At 34.5% G+C, this 21657-nt stretch overlaps 1 protein-coding gene across 3 annotated transcripts in view; it reads left to right on the top strand.

Annotated features, from left to right (window-relative positions):
• Positions 1 to 21657, top strand: part of babo (TGF-beta receptor type-1 babo) — an 84180-nt gene that overhangs the window by 14203 nt on the left and 48320 nt on the right. For 2 of the 3 annotated variants that reach the window (XM_089098372.1, XM_089098371.1), the window contains exon 2: positions 5638 to 5761. In XM_089098372.1, the coding sequence (XP_088954498.1) occupies positions 5638 to 5761 (124 nt within the window). Of the gene's footprint in view, positions 1 to 5637; positions 5762 to 9821; positions 9980 to 21657 lie in introns of all 3 variants that reach the window. The other variant, XM_089098370.1, reaches the window with a different exon arrangement.

Here is a 21657-nt window from a genome sequence, read left to right as displayed (position 1 = left end):
CCATTAGCTAAAGTTGACGGCTCTCAAGTCTATGCATCAACTCCTAATATTTTTGTCAATGTTGAAAAAGGTACCCGTCAAGGCGCTAATTCTTCCCCTTCACTCTTCAATAATGGAGTTCTTGATGCATGTCAGCTGTTCCCACATCTTTCATCTTTGCCAGTCTTGAATTATCTCTCATATGTTATGCAGATGACATTCTGAATTTGAATTTGATCTTGAATTCTGAATTTGAGCTGCAATATCCAGTGCATAAGCAAGATTTTTGCAACACTACAATCTGAGTATGCAAAACTAGGTCTTTAGTTCAATGTTGAAAAGTCCGAAGTTGTATTCCTCACCTGAAAGCAAGCGTTGCCTAGGGATATTCCTCTCGGAAATAGTAGGATTAAGCTGGTAGATCTTATCACCTATCTTGGTCTTCCCATTGGTTTGTTAATAATACACACAGCAACAACTATTAATTGCTCACATTGAAAGTAGAGTTGAGTTATCATATGGTTCTTTTGTAACTAATAAGTTACGCTTCAACTCCTGTCTTCTTTAGAAACTTTTTAACTCTGTTGCTCTACCACATTATCTGTACATATCGCCGTTTTGGAAAATGCTCACAAATTCTGACAAGTCAAAATTCAATCAGTTTTCTTCCAGTTCGCAAAGTATCCTTTACATTTTACCTCTTGGCCGTGAAATTCTTATCTAATTAAAAAATTCAGCATTGCTGACCCCATAATAGCTTTGGAAAAGCAAACTCGTGCTTATAGTTCCCGTTTAACAAATTTGAACCATCCTTGGTCGTCAGTACTGGCCCAGTAGTTAAGATGTAGGCCTATTTGTTTTGTCTTTTTTTCTTTTTAAGTGTTTGTTTTCGCGCTTAGTGTAATTGTTGCAGTTTTTTAAACTGATTGATGTTTTAGTCTCTTTTTATATGAGTCCAATTTAAGTGACGCTTATTCTCAATTTTGGTGTCAATTTTTCTCTGATAATATATTGCATATATTACTAATAATTTAATTGTTTATTGATTATTGGTTCTTTTAAGCATATTGCTTTAAGTAAAGATGTAAAAGGATCTGTGATTGAATAATTTCCTTGTTTCTGATATCTATGTATATCGGAGTAAATGAATCATTTTGTTGAGAGGGAGATGAGTTCAAGACCAGCAGGCAAAAGTGTTGTTTAATTGTTTGTACAGTTTCTTGTCATATTTACACTAGTTGATATGATTATCTACTGTATATTTTTAATTCACTGATGATTATTTGGGTTATCTTTTTTTTTTACCAATTGCGGCTTGATGCAATGATGTTCATATTGCTTATGTTTGTTCAGTATTTAGGAGCATAAAAAAAGAAACATACCGTGTACCTGCAGAACAGTGTATAATTTTTTTTATTTCTCGTTTTTGTAGTTTGTTCTAAGAGCTCATTTAGATCTTAGCTCCAGCGTTCGTCATTAAAAACCACATGTATAACTCCTAAGTCTATGTGTATTTTTTTTTTTTGCTTATTTCTCCGTCGTTTCCTTTTTTGTATGACGGGTTTTCCAATAAATAATAATAATAATACAGAACTTGTAACTAAAGCACATGATTATAAGTAACTAATTTTAAGAACAGCAAAACTGGCAAATTATACAAAATGCCTAGGAAACCATGAGGAAAATTTCACAACATATGTGATTAAAAGTTGAGGGGGAGGGTGGAAGTATGCCTACCTTTTGGCATGTCTAATCATGGATACAAAGGGGGTGTATCTTAAGGTGGGAAAGATACTATTGAATTCAGAAGAGCTGATAAAGATGATATTTAAGTTGATTATAATATAAGAAGTCAAACTTATAATGAAAAAAAGTTAGTAAAAATGAATGGGGCTCTTGGCCCATGTATCCATATCTAATTGTATACTAATGAATTCAGGAGAGCCAACAAAGATGATCTTGAATATGAAGATATTATTTGTACTACAACTACTGCTACTTCTCCAAGTATTATTCAAACTATTAATCCTTTCATTGTATATTAAAACTATAAAAGTACTCCAAAGCTGTATAGTGAAAGTACTCCACCATTTGTTAATTTTTTAAGTGGGTTATAATATAAGAAGTGAAACTTATAATGAAAAAAAAGTTAACTAAAAATAAATAGAGCTCTTGGGCTTCTTAAGTCCTCATTTATTTGGGCTTTACTTCTTAAGAACTGGTTACCCCATCTGAGGTTATTGAGAAGGGTGTTTGTGGTTTCTCTACTGAATGCAAAGAGTCTTTTCATGTTTGACCATTTCTGTTTCCTGTGTTTATGGTTGTCAAAACATGTTTTACTTTCTGTTGCTCTGTTTGTTTTCTTTTTTTTTACCCTGTCCTTTCTGGGTCTGCCATGTTTTTTTTTTTTTTTTTATGATGAATTTTTGTAAATGAAAAAAATGTTGAAAAAAATAGCCAGAGCACCAAAGGTCCAAATATTGTTGAATTTTTAGAGGCGTCCATATTTTGTTTAGAGAGTTCGAGTCTTGATCTCTTGCTTTCTCCATTATAGCTAAGGATGCTACAGCTTTCAAAGGGCATTCTTGTATTGAGTGAGGTAATTGTGAAGTATCCTAATTTATGTGTTAGTTTGGTATGCTCTTTTGTCATAGTTTCTGTGAGTGCTCACTAACTTTTCTATGGGATAGTTCATACATTTTGCTCACACTTTCATCTAGGATGCTTAAATCATCAGCATAATCATAATCTCAATATTTTCATATTGAGTGAGGTAATTGTGAAGTATCCTAATTTATGTATTAGCTTGGTATGCTCTTTTGTCATAGTTTCTGTGAGTGCTCACTAACTTTTCTATGGGATAGTTCATACATTTTGCTCACACTTTCATCTAGGATGTTTAAATCATCAATCATCAGCATAATCATAATCTCAATATTCTCATATTGAGTGAGGTAATTGTGAGGTATCCTAATTTATGTAATAGTTTGGTATGCTCTTTTGTCATAGTTTCTGTGAGTGCTCACTAACTTTTCTATGGGATAGTTCATACATTTTGCTCACACTTTCATCTAGGATGCTTAAATCATCAGCATAATCATAATCTCAATATTTTCATATTGAGTGAGGTAATTGTGAAGTATCCTAATTTATGTATTAGCTTGGTATGCTCTTTTGTCATAGTTTCTGTGAGTGCTCACTAACTTTTCTATAGGACAGTATTGATCATGCCTGCTTGATCCCCGGATTTTAGTGTGTGGAAGGTTCTTATGACACTTGCTCTGGCTTGGGTTTTTACATTAGCATGGAATAAATTGCAGGTTTTTGATCTTACTGTTAATTCTAGGACTAATATTGCTGTTATGTTTAGTTTTAGGCTAGTTTGTCCTTTCCTTGGTATATTTTGTGTTTACATTTGTATTGTATTTGGATCAGTGTTTTATGTCCATATTGGTGATGTAGATACATATGTATGCTGCTGTTTTTCTTCTTTTTGGTGAGTGTTTGACAACAGTTGCATATTGTTTTTATGCTTTGTATGGAATTTGTTATAGGATTTGCATCCCAATGAAATTTTTCATGGTGTAATATCAACATTGATCCCTTTTGCCTTAGACTATATGCTTTATGCCTGATCTACTCCATAATCACTATAGGGCCAAAAAAAAAAAAAAAAAAAAAAAAAAAAAAAAAAAAAAAAAAAAAATCAAGGTTTATGATCGACATGGAATTTTCTTGATTTTGGCCCCCCATTTGTATCAAAGGTGAAAAATTAAAATTGCAAGAAATTGGTTTAACAGTTTATACCAATACTAATTTGTTCCCAACTGTTTTCTACTAATATTATTTCTTCTTAACTTTTGTCAGATATCTGTTACAGATAGAAAAGCTGCTGATGCAAATTTCCATTTTTTCTAGTTTCAAAAAACCGTGCCTTAAATCTTGACTCTGATTGGCCAATCAAGATTTTATTTCTGAAAATTGAACAATATTCAAAATGGGAAATTACAAACAGCATAGCTTACATTATATTCTCCTGTGTAATTGATTGGTCATTTCCCATTTTGATTTATTCTATTAGTATTTCATATTTGTCGAGGAGAGGAACTTGAATATTGAAGATTGTAGAAAGTCTCTGTTTTTCTGAAAACTATGGATTCCTATTACTCTATAGTGACTTAATTGAAAACTGTTTCTTTTGATGTAAATATATTAAATAAACCAGAAATTTAAAATTTTAAACCTGAACTAAGTAGATTAACCCTCAATCTCCTGTTTAAACATACTTTTTTGTTGAATACTCTTGCAATTTTGCTGAACATCTGTGCTGCATTAAAGCACCAATCCCTGTATTTCTTCAACTAAATTCTTTTTAATGATTCTTGTTTTGTATGTCTTTTTTTTGTATTTATTCAGTTTTGAATCATTTAGCTTATATGAGACATATGTATACTAATATTCTTAGTTGCACATCTCAGGCTGGTTGGAGGAATCCCTTAAAAGTGGGTTTTTAGCAACCTTTTCGTCTGAAAAATTTATGCTTGACATTTTTTTTTGTATATCTGATTCCATCCCTCTCAAAAAGAAACTCCAAATTCCTAAACGTACTATGTGTATATTGTCCAATCCTCTTGAAGAGAGTTTGAGGTTTTTTCAGTAGTAAACGGCCTAAGTTGATTGAGTTGTACAATAAACACCCCAAATCTTAAGGAGGGATTATAAGTTTCTTTTTTCATGGGAAAGGGTATGCGAACTAGAAACACATGGCAAAAAATTATGTTTGTCATGAGAGAAATTTACACAATATAAAAAAAAAAATGAAAAAATAAAATAATCTTAAGAAAATGTAATTGAGCTCAGCTAAAAAATTAAAGCAGTAGGCCTACCATACAACAAAATTGCTAAATGTTTAAAAACTTAATACACACAATAAGAAAGTATTTTGGTCAAATATATTAAAAGGAGGTAATAAATCAGTAAAAATCGAAAACATACAACAATTGTCAAAAGATAAAACCAAACTAAAAAAATAGAGCATAAGGATTGAAAATAATTCAAAATGGATTTAAAATAAACATTGGGGACAAAAGATGATTTGAAAATCCTCTTCTTATACCTGTCTGTTTTTGCAATGAGTTGGAATGAATATAGGAATCTTTGGAAACACAGGGAAACCACAAACATTCAGGGAAAGTGGAAACAATACTTAGAATAATTTATCTTATTTTTAATTACTAATTATTAATTTAATAATTTAAACTCATGATGTCTGCTTTGTGCTGAATGATCGCGTATTTAACATACACAGGTTATCTTCAGGCAGGTTTCAAAGAATCCATTTTCATTTGGGGGAATACAGGGAAACCCCAAAAATTCAGAGAGTGGAAACAATATTTAGAATAATTTATCTTATTATTAATTAATAATGAATGATTATTTATTTAATAATTTATGCTTATGATATGTGCTTTGTGCCGAACGTTTTTACCATCCAAAGGTTAACTTTGAGCAGGCTTCAAAGAACCCGTTTTCATTTGGGGAAATTAAGGGAAGCATCAAAAAGATTCAGGGGTAGGGGAAAAATTACTTAGTATAGCCTAATTTATCTTTGATTTTCATTTTTATGTCTCTGACAGAAGAAATTGTATTACTTTTTAGGGCTACTAAAATGTAGGTGTGACTTGGATTCAGAAGATTGCTTAGACAACACATGTGAAACAGATGGGGTTTGCTTCACTGCTACTATAAAGAAGCCTACTGGGTCTATTGTTCATGAATACAGGTAAGCTCATGCAATGTTTTACCTTGATAAAGAATAGCCTACAAGTAGACTTTACAGCAAGTTTACTAACAGATAGTTGCTTTGGGTAGATAATATGGATACCCTTTAGGGTTACTAGAGGCATTACTCTCTCAAAAGCAACTCATCCTATGTATAAAATGGATAACTATGTCAAAGCTGTTACTGCCTCCCTCGTTTAATGAATAAAACACACTTTGATAATATAGATACCTCTAGGGGTTGCTAGGGTGTTTCCCTCTTAGAAGTAAGCCTCCCTAATTGTATTTTAATTACTCATCTGGTACATTTAATTTGTCATTTGGTAAGAAAAGGCTTTAAAACTACAAACCAACTCTTCGAAATCATATGTTTTTGTTATTGTTATATACTGTTCATTAAGCTAATTTAATTAACTGTAGCTGACTAGCATCTGTTAATCTATATTTTGTATTCTCATACTGTAAGCAAATATAAAAACAAAACCTTGACATTTTTCAACTAAATCCTACACTAATTATAATCTTGTATAAAATATACAACATTTTAGTATATAAGTTATATAATACTTAATAAGTTCTATATAAGTAATTAAGCCTAGATAAAATAAAATAAAACATAAAATTAGAGCTGGGTCGCCTCTGTCTGAGCTCACAGAGTCGCCCCGGTGTTCCTCGTTTCAATTCAAATAATCAGCAACACCAGGACTCTAACCCCTACCCTTACGGATACCGATTTTCAAGTCTAGTGGGCCAATCACTCGGCTAGTACAACTTGTGATAAAACAAAACATATCAACTTAGTAAACACATATATTACATAATAAACAATAGCGGAGTATACGTTAATGTTCCGATAATGGCCTCAGAGAAACTGATCTTGTAGGAATTTCTAAGGAACCATTGAAGAAGAACGTACACTTTGTGCTAGGAAAGAAACCTTTACTACTTATAGTTCCCCATAATATAGAAACCAAAAAAGCTTTAAGTGAGCCTTCAAAATAGGAACAAAGTTCAATCTTAATAGGGGTTTCGTGAAGAATTTCTTGAAAGGAGCATTTGATCTTTGATGGTTGATGAATTGAAGAAAAGCTGTGCAGTTTAGTTTTCTGGACTTCACAGGAGACAGAATTTGTCCTATCATCAGAAACGACGGATTCATATTCGTTGGATTGCAATGTGTTTTCTCATTATAGCCGCTACTTAGATAGTATTATTAGCAAATGGTGGGTGCAGTGAAGATGTAAAAAGTAGCATAGACAAGGCCCAAGGTGTTTTTTTTTACAGTCGAACAAAGTCTGGAAATATAGGAAGATAAGTCTGCAAACCAAGATTAGGATATTAGAAGCTACAGTAATGACAGTGGTCAAGTAGGGTTCTGAATTATGGGCACTTCGAAAGACGGAGGAAAAAAGATGCATATATAGATATATATGTATATATAGATATTTTTCAGAGAAATTGTCTTCGGATTGTTTTGGGTACCCATCTGACTGACCGTATTTCAAACAGTAAGCTGCACGAAAAACGTGATTCTATCTCACTTTATAGGGCTATAACAAAAGAAAGGTTGAAACCGCTAGAACACGTTCTGCGGATGAAGAAGACAGGTTTCCAAAGATCTTCCTTTTTGGCTAACCATCTAGGGCCAGACGGAAAGCAGGTCTTCCAGGTCATAAGGAAGGATTTGATGGAGATTGAACTTCTCCGGAGGGTGTAAAGTGGGAGGCTTTACATATATTGGGATGGACGAGGACCATGCGTAGTCGTGTTGGCCTCATGCGTCTTAGTGCTACAGTAAGTTGTTAGTAGTAGTATTAGTAGTTGTTGAATTTATGATCGAAAAGACTAACTGTAGGAAATTCGAGATATTTTAAAATAACTTCATGATATCTGTAAAAATATTGCCCATTTCAACGCTGAGGCCTGATACAAGATAAAGAGATAAATCCATTCTAAGACCACACTGGCTATATATGACGTAAAATTTTACGTTAGTTATGATAACAGGTTTACATATCTAATTTTTCCAACCACACAAATATAATACTCAGTCGTTCGTACTGGTGTATCTTTTAATGACATACTTTTATGGACATTCTCTGTATACTTCTCTATTGACATTATCAATTTCAAAATAAAATTACTGTATGAAATAATAGTGTAAGAATAAAAAGTTACTGTTTTGAATTAGCTAAATTACTGCAGTTACTGTACAAAATAATAGTAATAAAATAAAGTTGATGTTTTCAAAATAACAAATTGAGTACAAAAACTAAATAAGGATACATGACAAAAAGTTATCATAAAAAAAAGCAGTATCGCATCTATACTTCCATCGGTTTCAGCAATATATGGAATAAAATATTGTCGATCAGGATCGGAACGACCGATTGAGGATTAAATTGTATATTTGAAAAATTTGTTATGTAAATCTGATTTTGCTAAGTTTGGCAAAAACTAAATTGCCTTTAAACCAAGCTTTTCTTTATCTGGACCTTGGTATTAGGACTTTAGGTTAAAAAAGGGCAATATTTCTATAATGTATATATGTAATACGAAATTGTTTTAAAATATCTAAAACTTGATGCAGTTGGTCCGTATGACTCTGGATTTGGCATAAAAGATGTCATTCCAACACTTCTATAATTTTTTTTCGATTTGGGATAAAATTATAACTCTTCTAAGGTATATCAAACCAAATTGAACTACTCCACTTCAATTATTCAACCATCAAAGAGCTAATTCTTCTTTAATTTTCTTCAGTGAGAAGCTCCTCTTCAGTTCCTCTTCAGCTCCTCTTCTAAGGTATATCAAATTGAACTACTCCACTAAACCAAATTGAACTACTCCACTTCAATTATTCAACCATCAACGAGCTAATTCTTCTTTAATTTTCTTCAGTGAGAAGCTCCTCTTCAGTTCCTCTTCAGCTCCTCTTCTAAGGTATATCAAATTGAACTACTCCACTAAACCAAATTGAACTACTCCACTTCAATTATTCAACCATCAAAGAGCTAATTCTTCTTTAATTTTCTTCAGTGAGAAGCTCCTCTTCAGTTCCTCTTCAGCTCCTCTTCTAAGGTATATCAAATTGAACTACACCACTAAACCAAATTGAACTACTCCACTTCAATTATTCAACCATCAAAGAGCTAATTCTTCTTTAATTTTCTTCAGTGAGAAGCTCCTCTTCAGTTCCTCTTCAGCTCCTCTTCTAAGTTATATCAAATTGAACTACTCCACTAAACCAAATTGAACTACTCCACTTCAATTATTCAACCATCAAAGAGCTAATTCTTCTTTAATTTTCTTCAGTGAGAAGCTCATCTTCAGTTCCTCTTCAGCTCCTCTTCTAAGGTATATCAAATTGAACTACTCCACTAAACCAAATTGAACTACTCCACTTCAATTATTCAACCATCAAAGAGCTAATTCTTCTTTAATTTTCTTCAGCTCGTCTTCAGTTTACTCCCTCAGTTTGACTTATAATTTGACAACTGTTATTTAATTATTTAATTTAATCTTATTAAGTATTTAAAATTACTTCGTAATTTAATTTTCATTAGATGTGAGTGGTTTGTCATTTGTCTTTTGATGTGTTTGAACTATATTTAATTTTCTTTAATTGCGGTTCTTCTTGGATTTTTTTTCTGTCGAGAAAGATTTTCTGATCTTAAATCGAATTTTCCGGATTTCTTTTTCATTGTCTTTATTAAAAAGTTATACCCGCCTTTATAATTGTCATTTCTTTACTTTACTATACAAAAGTACCAAGATATGCTAAGTTTAGCCCCCTTCCTGCCATCCTAGAGACAAAATTACATATAAATACTTTACACAAGTAGCAGTAATTGTAAGAATAAGACTCTTTTCTGGCAAATAACCTCGTTGTAGCTCCATTCCGTGTTTTCAACCCCAACAGATAAACCTATAAGATAGCCTATAATTGAAATTATAGTAATAATCTAAGCTAAGCTGCGAAGAAGCAGCGGGGAAAAGTGACATCCTAGACCATCACTTCATGCATGACTGCTTGTATCTAAGAATGTCTTGTTTAAAAGGTGCCTCAACAAGGCCAAGTTTTTCCCGCCGGAAAACCCTGTGTCTTGTCGTCCGAGCAAAACTGGCAAAGATGTGTTCGCCTTAACATGCTGCTCCAGTTATGATCTCTGCAATGCTGAACTTAAACCGTCACTTGAGGCTGAATTGTTGGTTGGAGGTACTTCTGCCTGCCTTGTGGTTTTCCGCTAGAACTAACCCGAATTTGTGTTTGTATCGTTTTAACGGCACTTTTGATAGTTTTGTAATTAACTTGGGTGGCTGCACTTTATAAAAAGAAGAAATACTTCCATTTTCTTTTTTATATTTTTTTTTGGCTTGAACATGAAATATACTTCAACGGAGTATCTTGGCAGGAAAGGGTGGTCGCGTGATTTTTGTTTTATTCCTTGATTCCAATAAATGAATAGAAGTTGGTAATACGACTAAATACATGCTAGGCCTGTCTTAAATTCTTAAACGCGTTTGAATGTGTTTCCGGTATAAGCTTTTGAAAGCGAATTTGAGCTATAAATTATTTGCCTTACTCCTAATTTTGATGACTGAGTTGAAAATTCTCTAGAGAAAAAAAGTTGACTAGATTAATTAGTCATTTGATAATAACTCCAGTAATAAAGATTAATGATAAAGTAGCATTTCTGCAAATTGTATTAAGATATTGGCAAAATATGTGTGTGTTTCTGAACACCATGCAGTCGTTACTACGTGTTGGAGGAAGTTTCTCTTATTCTGAAGCGAGTTATTTGAAATGAATGAATCGTTAAGTTAGTTATCATACTATAAAGTAATCATTTCAGACTATAGATTTGTAACAAGAACTTTCCATAAGAGATATTGATGAAAATCATTCGTATTTCTATTAGAAATTCTTATTACGGCATCATTTTTTTTCAGTTATAAGCTCGTCAGGGATGTTATATCGTATGGAAGGGGGGGGATGTAAATGTTGTACTTTTAAAGAACTGGTGGACAGGGGTGTCTCAAGGCTCGTTTTATTCGGGCGGCGATCTTCGTAAATTTTACCGAATCGCTACCTGATTTACTCCGAATTTTCTCTTGAAATCAAGAATTTCGCTAAATTTCAGCCGGTTTTGCAAATTTTCTGCCGAATGCCAAAACGTTGGGACGCCCCTGCTGGTGTGTACTTTTCAACTATGTTACCCACGCGAGAAGTCAAGTTTGGTTAATGCTAATGAAATAAAACAAAATAGGATGAAGATATAATAGTTTAGAAACAAGTTAGGGCTATATATTTGCACATTAAGGGGGGGGGGAAAGCATACCATATATTAAATACGTAGCCAAACATAACATAACCTAGGTACCTTTGCCCCCCCCCTAAACCCCAAAAACAATAGTTTAAATATTGTAAACGCAATGACAAACCAAGGTTTGCGATGCAATTTTCTATTGACAGATACCCGTTTGACAAGTTTCCTCTAGCATCTTCCCTGTACAATATATCGCGTGGGTACCAACAAATTGAAAAGTACCAACTGGTGTATCGTGTGTTTTGAATACTTGTATTTTTAGCCGTTTGAGGGTAGGAATAATGATCTAGAATTTTCCCTAGATTGGAGCGCCTTGTCAGATATAAAGGGTACCATGCCAGAGCCATCAAGTTACATACACTAGCAACAAATACTGAATAGCTCTTGGCTCCAACTCCTTTGTCACCCCTTTCATTAATTTTTTTTTCTAATTAGTGACGATAATTTTTCAAATCTGATAAACAAACGTGTGCATATATTTCCTGTGGTTCTTCTCATATTTGGCAGGCTCCACTAATTTTTCACTCAATTGAAATGACAAAGTTGTAAATTATGGAGTTGAGAAAAAGAGACGTCATGAACTGAATATATAGTTGGTTGCAATTTCGTTTTGCTAAGAAACTGTTTCGTCTAAAATCAGAGGCGTTCTCCTGTGTCACACACGCACACTGGGGTTTATTTGGGGGAGAGGCCAAATAAAAATGCGAATTAAATAAGAAAATGTAAAGATATAGAAATTACGGAGAAGGGTGTGAAAACCAGCCTCTGTTGAGTCACTTTGAGGGCTAAAATAAATAATTAGCTGATTTGCGATTAATGCGATAACAACGGGCATAAACACTTCTTGTATTTATTTTTTATAAATAGTCTTAGTCATTGATTTATTTAGAAATATATTTAATTAATAGATGAATAAATAAAAAAAAATTAAATAAATTAATGAAATGAATAAATACATCTTTAATAAAATAATTTATAATATATTTTATAAGTTATCTTTTCTACTTAATAAGAAGCAATATTTCATATGATGCACATATGCCGGAATTTATTTTGGTGATTCAGAGGCGGGGGTCATGCCTGTTTGAAAAATTTTGTGTGTCGAAACATTGAGGGTAAGAAACAATAAACAAACTTACCAGCATCTGTTTCGTTGAGCATGATTATGAATAATGCAGAAAAAGAAAAAAAAATATACCATATATAAGTTATAAATGTAAACATTAAGAACTTGGTGATCTGTAACGAATATGATGCAACATATACAAATATTTGTCAGATTTACATTGAAAAAAAGAAGAAAATCAGGGATAATTTCATTTGTTTTGCAATGTCAGAGGTTTGAGTGGATGACGCCATTCAAAGCGGCTAAGACTTGAAAAGTTTTTTTTTTTTTTAATATGAAAACCCTAGCAATTTTTTTTGTCAAGTGAGATACACAAGGAGTGCATTTGACAACCGCGTGAACGATGTGGTTTTCCTCGTCTTTTTAAAAATTTCAATTTTCAAGGAGGTAAGAAAGAAATATTAAAAATGCATGTTTGTAAATGCACTTTACAAAATGAATACGAAAATTTCACATAGTTCTCAAAATAGGCTAAATCAGTATTAGAATATGGTCGCTGAAGACGCCAGTAAGTTTTGTTTTTAGTTGTGTCAGCACGGATATTGCGGATTTATCGCCAACAATATACCGTTGGGGCAGTTTAAACGAATTTACAGCTTTATTTTCATATTAATCTATATAATTATATGATATTTTTTTCAACGAAGAAAATGGTGGAGCTTAAATTGTGTTGCATTTGTGTTTTAAGGACTTGATTCTTTTTAAAATAGAAAGTTTATACCCCCCCCCCTTCAAAAATGGATATCTCCGAAGAAACCAACAAAATATTCTGGCCGTCATCTCCCATTGATTATTATTTTGTTGTATTGGGTGGGCAAGTTAATTGCATTTTGAAGTCTCGGCTTTTTGTTAATTGACAATGCATGGAGTGATGGTTAATGGTTTTTGCCAGTTACGTTACAGCCTTGAAGATTTACTTCAGTATTTAAAAGGGGGGCTTTATGGTGTTTCACAAGGGTTTTCAAGAGTAGAATACAGTGTTAATTTGCTACACGGTGTTTGACCCCAAACTATCAATGTACCTGGAGAGTATCCTACTGCATAATTTGAATTGGATATCCCGTGAGATGGCTAGGGTTATGTTTATTGATGGACACTTATATTTGCACAAATAAATATTGCTAAATTGTTGTACTAATTTAAAATAATTTTGTGTTAAATGTAAAAATATGTTTGCTAGGTATTTAGGAATATTAAAAAAGACTTGTTGAATTATTCTGACATCTACACAACTAAAATCATGTGGTCTAGTGAAATTCTTCTTGTTGCAGTGTACTCAAAGGCTAATTCGTGTCTATTTTAACAAGTTTTAATAGTTTTGTATAATTCTTCCTAAATTGACCTGATTTCAGATTAAGTGAATGCATTTTGGCCTTTGTAACAAATCACTCATGGAGTAATTTGGCATTTTCTATAAATTACTGCCTCTCGCAAATAATGTTGGCTGCGTTTATTTAAAAAGTATGAAGGACCCTTCGCATTGCGTTTTGGCTTTACGTTCTCCCCTTCACACTGGACTCAGCAAGGCTTAGTGACGCTACCCTAGAGCTTACTTTAACTAAATAATAAGACGTAACGAAGTGCAAGATCCTAAAATTATTTGAACTTTTAGAAGCTATAAATTTTTGTATAGATCAAGGGATCCTACTTTCAAGTAAAAGAAAATTAAAAATAGAAGGAAACTTTTCCTTTACAAAAACTGTAAGAAATTGAACAATATGCTTTTCTTGCTGATTAGACTACTCAAGGAATGAGAAGGTAGTAATCCTTCCCAGATTGTGAAAATATTCTTTTTTGGTATTTTCATTAAAAATATCGAAAGAATGCCCCCTCCCAGATTTGGAAAATACATTTTTTTGTATCTTTATGACACAATCTTTGCTCCCGCCCCCTACATTCTCGTAAATGGGTGCCTCTGATTATTAGCTTTATAATTGATCAATCTTCTTTTTATATCTTGTTGCTTGAGGATATGTGGGTCTATGTATTAAATTATTAATGTATGGTAGGTGCAGATATGTGCAGACTCTTTAAGGATAGCTGCAGCAGTGAGTTAATCATCTTCATTGTCACTGTTTACTGGCGCCATGTTTTGTAAATTCAAAACCTCTGCAAATGATCATAGTGATCTTTTTATATAATGATGCTAAATTTCGTTTTAAGGGAGGTAAATGTAAGAACCGTCATATGAAGTGTGACAACCTTAATATTAGACTTAACATTATATCTCACGTTTTCATTGTGAAGGCTCCTTTAGGCTACATGACATAAATATACAGATAAAAAACTAAAGAGTTTGTTTAGTTTATCATTATTAATTACTGGGCAAAGAGTCTGTCGGACAACATGAAAATATTTTGCTCCTCCTTACAAAATTTAAATCTTCTCCATACCTCTCCCCCCAAAAATGTTGAGAGTTTCAACTGGATTTCCTAGCCGTGAGACAAAACAGATTTTTCTTACCAAACTACACAAAAATATAAATCTTCTCCATACCTCTCCCTCCAAAAATTTTGAGAGTTTCAACTGGATTTCCTAGCCGTGAGACAAAACTGATTTTTCTTACCAAACAACATAATTATATGTTATATGAATGAAAATTTCATTTCGTGTATGAATGAAATGGCACTGATGCTATGCTCGCCTATCTTCAAACATAAAAAAAGACTTAAAGGAAACGTCAGCGCCTTCCGGCGATTGGAAACTAATTGACTGATTGTAAAAGTACTCCAGAGAAATAGGTGCATGGGTAATAATACCACGTGATTGTTTTCAGATTTGTCAATGGCTGGGAGTTACGGACGCTTACCGATTATTAATTTAAAAAAAAATTCCACAAAATAAGTTCTCAAAGAAAAGTAAATAACTCCATTTACCAAAAAATGAGCAAATATAAAATCAAATAATCTACCAAGCGTGAAACTACCACAAATGAGCATCGATAAATAAATGAAACCCAAAACGATCAGAAATTACAATAATTAACCTATTCAAACTCAAAACGAGCAGAAATTAACATAAGTTGGGCTCAAAACCCTATGCCTTCCCAAGGCCAGAACAAAATTTGCACTTTACTGAAAAAATATAAATATTTTTAGTTTTATAACTTTGATAAATCAAATAATATTAAAATTTTGATTACTAAATTTCAGTATATGTATATTAAACTGACAATGCACATTCATTTGTATTTTTTCAGTAAAGTGCAAATTTTGTTCTGGCCTTGGAAAGGCATAGGGGTTTTGCGCCCGACTTATGTTAATTTCTGCTGGTTTTGAGTTTGACTCGGTTAATTACTATAAAAATGTCACTTTCGACTATTAAAAAGGGCCCTAGACCTTTTGATTTCCAATCGAATGAGCCCTTTTGGAAACGACAACGCTTTCTATAAACACCTTATACGCCCCCAGGGCATAAATTACAACCCTTACCTTAAGGTCTGTTAGGGTGGTTGTCATCCACTAAGACCAAATTTCCAGAACTTTCAACTACGTTAAACAAAATGGCTATCTCAAAATTTTGATTAGATGTGGTTGGGGAAATGGTGGGCGTGAGAGGGGGGTTAGTTGCCCTCCAATCACTTTCAACTATTAAAAATGGCCCTAGCCCTTTCAATTTCCAATCGAATGAGCCCTTTTGAAGTTTCTACGACAAAATTTTCAATAAAATCTTATATGCCCCCAGGGCATAACTTACAACCCTTGCTCTGAATGCTAGGGGGGGGGGGGTTCATTCTCAAAGACCTAATTTTCTCAAAGACCTAACTTCAAGAGCTTTCTACTACGTTGAACAAAATGGCTATCTGAAAATTTTGATCGGATGTGTTTGGAGGAATGGTGGGTGTGAGAGGGGGGTCAGTTATCCTCCAATCACTTTTGACTATTACAAAGAGCACTAGTCTTCTCAATTTCAAATTGAATGAGCCTCTTATGAAGTTTTAAGAAAGTTCTATGTATAAAAACATTATTTATCCCCAGGGCAGAAATTACAACCCTTGCCCTTGAGGCTCTGGGTGGGTTGTCTTCCTTAAATATATAGTTTCCAGAACTTTCAACTACGTTGAACAAAATGGCTATCTCTAAACTATGATTGAATGTTTTTTGGGGAAAGGTGGGCGTAAGAGAGGGGTTAATTACTCTCCACTCGCTTTCGACTATTAAAAAGGGCAATTTCAATTTCCAATCAAATGAGCCCTTTTTGAAATTTCTATAACAACTTTCTATATAAACTTTATATGCCTCCAGGGCATAATTACAACCCTTGCACTGAGGACTCTGAGGGGGTTATAATCCTAAAAGACCTAATTTCAGGAACTTTCAACTACGTTGAACAAAATGGATATCTCAAAGTTTTGATTGGATGCGTTTGGGAAAATGGCGGGCATGAGAGGGGCGTTAGTCGCTCTCCAATCACTTTCAACTATTAAAAAGGGCTCTAGCCCTTTCAATTTCCAATTGAATGAGCCCTTTTGAAGTTTCTACGCTTTCAAGAAAAACTTTATATGCCCCCTGGACATACCTTACAACTCTTGCCCTGAAGGCTCTGTGTGTGTGTGGGGGGGGGGGGGTTGTCATCGTTAAAGACCTAATTTTCAAAACTTTCAACTACGTTGAATAAAATGGCTATCTAAAATATTGATTGGATTTGTTTGGAGAAAAGATGGGCGTGAGAGGGGGGCTAGTTAAAAAGGGCACTACACTAGCCCTTTGAATTTCCAATTGAATGAGCCCTTTTTCAAGTTTCTACGATAAAGATTTCAATAAAAACCTTATATGCCCCCAGGGCATAACTTATAACCCTTGCCCTGAAGACTGTGGGGGGAGTGTCCTGCTCAAAGGTAGCCTATAATTTCCTGAACTTTGAAATGCGTGGAACAAAATCTCAAAAATCTTTATTGGATGTGTTTGGGGAGATGGTGGGGGTGGAAGGAGAGTTAGTTGCTTTCACTTTCGACTATTAAAAAGGGCACTAGCCATTTCAATTTCCAATCGAATGAGCCCTTTTTGAAGTTTCTACGACAACACCTTATATAAAAACCTTATATGCACCCTGGGCATAATTTACAACCCTTGCCCTGAGGGCTGTGGGTGGTTGTCATCCTCAAAAACCGAATTTCCAAAACTTAAAACTATGTTGAATAAAAAGGCTATTTTAAAGTTTTAATTAGATATGTTTCGGAAAATGGTGGACGTGAGCGGCGGGTTAGTTGCCTTATAATCACTTTTGACTATTAAAAATGGCACTAGCCCTTTCCATTTCCAATCGAATGAGCCTTTTTGCAGTTCTATGACGACGCGTCCTATAAAAAACCTTATATGTTCCCAGGGCATAACTTACAACTCTTGCCCGGCGAGCTGTTAGGGATTGTTTTCAAGAACATAATTTATATCCCCAAATCCACTATGTCGAGCAAAATGAATCTCTCGGAGCGTTGATTTGATGTTTTTCGGAAAAAGCTGGACGTCGAAGATGCGTCAGTTACCATCCAATTACTTTTGGCTACTAAAAAGGGCACAAGCCACTCCAATTTCCAATTGAATGAACGCTTTTCGAAGTTTCAACGACAACTTTTTCGATACGAAGTGCCCTGCTTTAAAGGTTAAAATTAATAGATAATACATTGTGCCAACATCGTTCTTATATGCCCCCCAGGGCATAACTTAAAACTATTGCCCTGAGGGCTGTGGGGGAGGGTCCTTCTCTTTACTTAGTCCCTTTTTCTTGTCTCGTTCTCAAGTGTCCCCGTTCTTTACTTAGGGAGCGCGATCGCGCTGCCTATGATTTATACAACTTTCTATATAAACCTTATATGTCCCCCAGGGCATAACTTACAACCCTTGCACTAATGGCTCTGAGAGGATTATCATCCTAAAAGACATAATTTCCAGAACGTTCAACTACGGTGAACAAAATAGATATCTCAAAATTTTGATTGGATGTGTTTTGGAAAATGGTGGGCGTGAGAGGGGCGTTAGTCGCTATCCATTCACTTTCAACTATTAAAAAAGGCACAAGCCTTTTTTTTAGCCCTTTCAATTTCCAATTGAATGAGCCCTTTTGAAGTTTCTACGACAACGCTTTCAATAAAAACTTTATATGCCCCCAGAACATAACTTACAACCATTGTACTGAGGGATCTGTGGGGGTTATCATCCTAAAAGACCTAATTTCCAGAACTTTCAACTACGATGAACAAAATGGATATCTAAAAACTTTTTTTTGTATGTGTTTTGGAAAATGGAGGGCGTGAGAGGGGCGTTAGTTGCTATCCAATCAGTTTCAACTATTAAAAAAGGCACTAACCCTTTCAATTTTCAATTGAATGAGCCCTTTTGAAGTTTCTGCGACAACGCTTTCAATAAAAACTTTATCTGCCCCCAGGGCATAGCTTAAAACCCTTGCCCTAAGGGCTGTGGGAGGAGGGGTTGTCATCCTTAAAAACCTAATTTCCAAAACTTTCAACTACGTTTAATAAAATGGCTATCTAAAAATTTTGATTGGATGTGTTTGGGGAAAAGGTGGGGGTGAGAGGGGGGTTAGTTGCCCCAAATCACTTTCGACTATTAAAAAGGGTTCTAGCTCTTTGAATTTCAAATAGAATGAGCCCTTTTTCAAGTTTCTACGACAAAGATTTCAATAAAAACCTTATATGCCCCCAGGGCATAACTTATAATCCTTGCCCTGAGGGTTGTGGTGGAGTGTCCTCCTCAAAAAAATGTTTTCTATCTGGAAATCAACTACGCTGAACAAAATGGCTATCTCAAAATTTTTTAATTGGATGTGTTTGGAGGAATGATTGGCGTGGGAAGGGGGGCTAGTTGCCCTCCCATCATTTTTGACTATTAAAGAGGGCACTAGCCCTTTGAATTTCCAATCGAATGAGCTTTTTTTGAAGTTTATACGACAATGCCTTCTATAAAAACCTTATATGCCCTCAGGGCATAACTTAAAACCCTTGCCCTGAGGGTTCTGGGGGAGTGTCCTCCTCAAAAACGTATTTTCTATCTGGAAATCAACTACGCTGAACAAAATGGCTATCTCAAAATTTTGATTGGATGTGTTTTGGGGAATGATGGGCGTGGGGGGGGCTAGTTGCCCTCCAATCACTTTCGACTATTAAAAAGGGGACTAGCCCTTTAATTTCCAATCAAATGAGCCTGTTTTGAAGTTTCTACGACAACGCTATCTATAAGAACCTTGTATGCCCCCAGGGCATAACTTAAAACCCTTGCCCTGAGGGTTGTGGGGGAGTGTCCTCCTCAAAATCATATTTTCTATTTGGAAATCAACAACGCTGAACAAAATGGCTATCTCAAAATTTTGATTGGAAGTATTTGGGGGACTGATGGGCGTGGGGGGGGGGGGATAGTTGCCCTCCAATCACTTTTGACTATTAAAAAGGGCACTAGAACTCTCAATTTCCAATCGAATTTGCCCCTTTCGAAGTTTCTACGACGACCCCTTCCATATGAAGTCCCCTGCTCTAAAGGAAAAAAAATAATAAATAGTACATTGTGCCAACATCGTTCTTATATGGCCTCAGGGCATAACTTAAAGCCCTTGCCCCGAGGGTTGTGGGGGAGCTTCCTCCTTAAAAACATATTTTATCTGGAAATCAACTACGCTGAATAAAATGGCTGTCTCAAAATTTTGATTGGATGTGTTTGGGGGAATGATGGGTGTGGGGGGGGGCTAGTTTCCCTCCAATCACTTTCGACTATTAAAAAGGGCACTAGTTACTCCAATTTCCAGTCGAATGAGCCCTTTTCAAAGTTTCTACGATAACTCCTTCGATACGAAGTGCCCGGGTGGAGAAAAAAAACACATTGTGCCCACTTCGTTCTTTACTTAGGCAGCGCTAGCGCGCTGCCTATTATATGTAGGATTATTAATTGTTTTTTTAAGACATTTTCTTTTTATCCATGATAATCAAATGAGCTCAAGGCTGACAGACGAACTGATCGGGTAGAATTTAACTTTTGGTTCTTCTATTGATTTAAAGTTTTTCACATGAGATTTTTAGAGCATTCAAGTTTTTGAAAAGGAAATTAGGTGTCTCTCCAGAAACAAGTAACGATGTATTGGGATACAGAAATACTCTAAAGCCGTAAACCAGTGAAATTAAAGCACGCTTTTCCCCTCGGAAATATGGGAAAATAATCTCTCTTTCTCTCTTTGTCTATGGACTATAAATGCCAATTAAAAAAAAAACTCACATAGCGGCTTTTCAATTGCTATAGCCGGGGTTTACTTAGTGAAAATAAGCAAGTTTTTAGTAATCCTGGTTTTGGATCACTGGGTAGTGGAGACAACATTGCAGAATATATGTAGAATAATAATTTATTTATACTATAAACCTATGAAATACAGTAGGAAGAGTAAGAAAAAGGAAACTTCTAACTGGGGAAACTTCGAACACACATGTAGCTACGAATAAACAAAACTAAACATTGTAACTCAGAGCAACAACTCAAATCAGTGAAAGACAGTTTAGCGTAAAATAATTTGTGAGTCGGGCCGAATCCTGAATCCGATTAATAAATAAGTAAGGCGTCCTTTTTTGCGCAAATTTAAAATCTACAGGTACTTACCTATTTTGGGTTCCACTTGAATACGAAGGATGCATTTGCAAAGTTTAAAAGAACAGCGATTATGTTTGTTTCTGACAAGATAAAAAGGTTAGCTTAAATTCACGAAATGTAGGGGGATGGGGAGGGCAAAACTTATTTTCAGAATCTAGGATAGGGGCATTTTTTGAAATAAATACTCTCAATGAAAATACAAACAAAGGCATTTAAATTGAAAATACCTTCAAAGGATTTATTTTTTTAATATTGGGGGGGGGATCTAGGGGCCAATTTCTTCTTCTCCTCCTCCAATTCTTAATTTTCCGATATTTTCACCATCATCAGCAGTTGCAAAATCCGTACAACATAATTTGACAGTATATGACAAATAACAACATAGAAATTCGTTCATTCCCATAGAAAAATAAATTTTTAGTTTTTTTTTAGCAAAGGTAAAAAACAAATGGAATGTAGCTTGTGATGATAATGGTGAAAAAGGGTGCCTTTAGATATTACTTTGGACGGTGGCACTGAGCTTAAATATGATCAATTGAGACTGCAGGCCTAATAGGTAAGTGCAGTGCATTTAAATGGAAACTATAAAAATATCTAATATACATAATTAACAATGTCGTTGAAATGCAGCCAGCCAATGTCTAATATAGAAACTATGAAGGGATGCTCTAGAGTACGTAGAACTAGTTTTCCCGGAGAGAGGGGATCTAGACATTCAGTCAGTTGGTTTCTAGATACTCACAAAAGAGAATTCGTTTTTGTGCCTAAAGGCGAGCTACTAGATTTCATTATGGAGATTACGTTTAGTTAGTAGTTCAGAAGTGACGACTTTAATCAGGCACCACTGTATAGAAATAAT

The sequence above is a fragment of the Artemia sp. Qi Xiang Cuo genome, chromosome 12 (assembly GCF_049724085.1).
Source record: "Artemia sp. Qi Xiang Cuo chromosome 12, ASM4972408v1, whole genome shotgun sequence".
Lineage (NCBI taxonomy): Eukaryota > Metazoa > Arthropoda > Branchiopoda > Anostraca > Artemiidae > Artemia > Artemia sp. Qi Xiang Cuo.
Note: the sequence above shows the minus strand (reverse complement) of the source record. Positions and strands in the feature narration are given on the sequence as shown.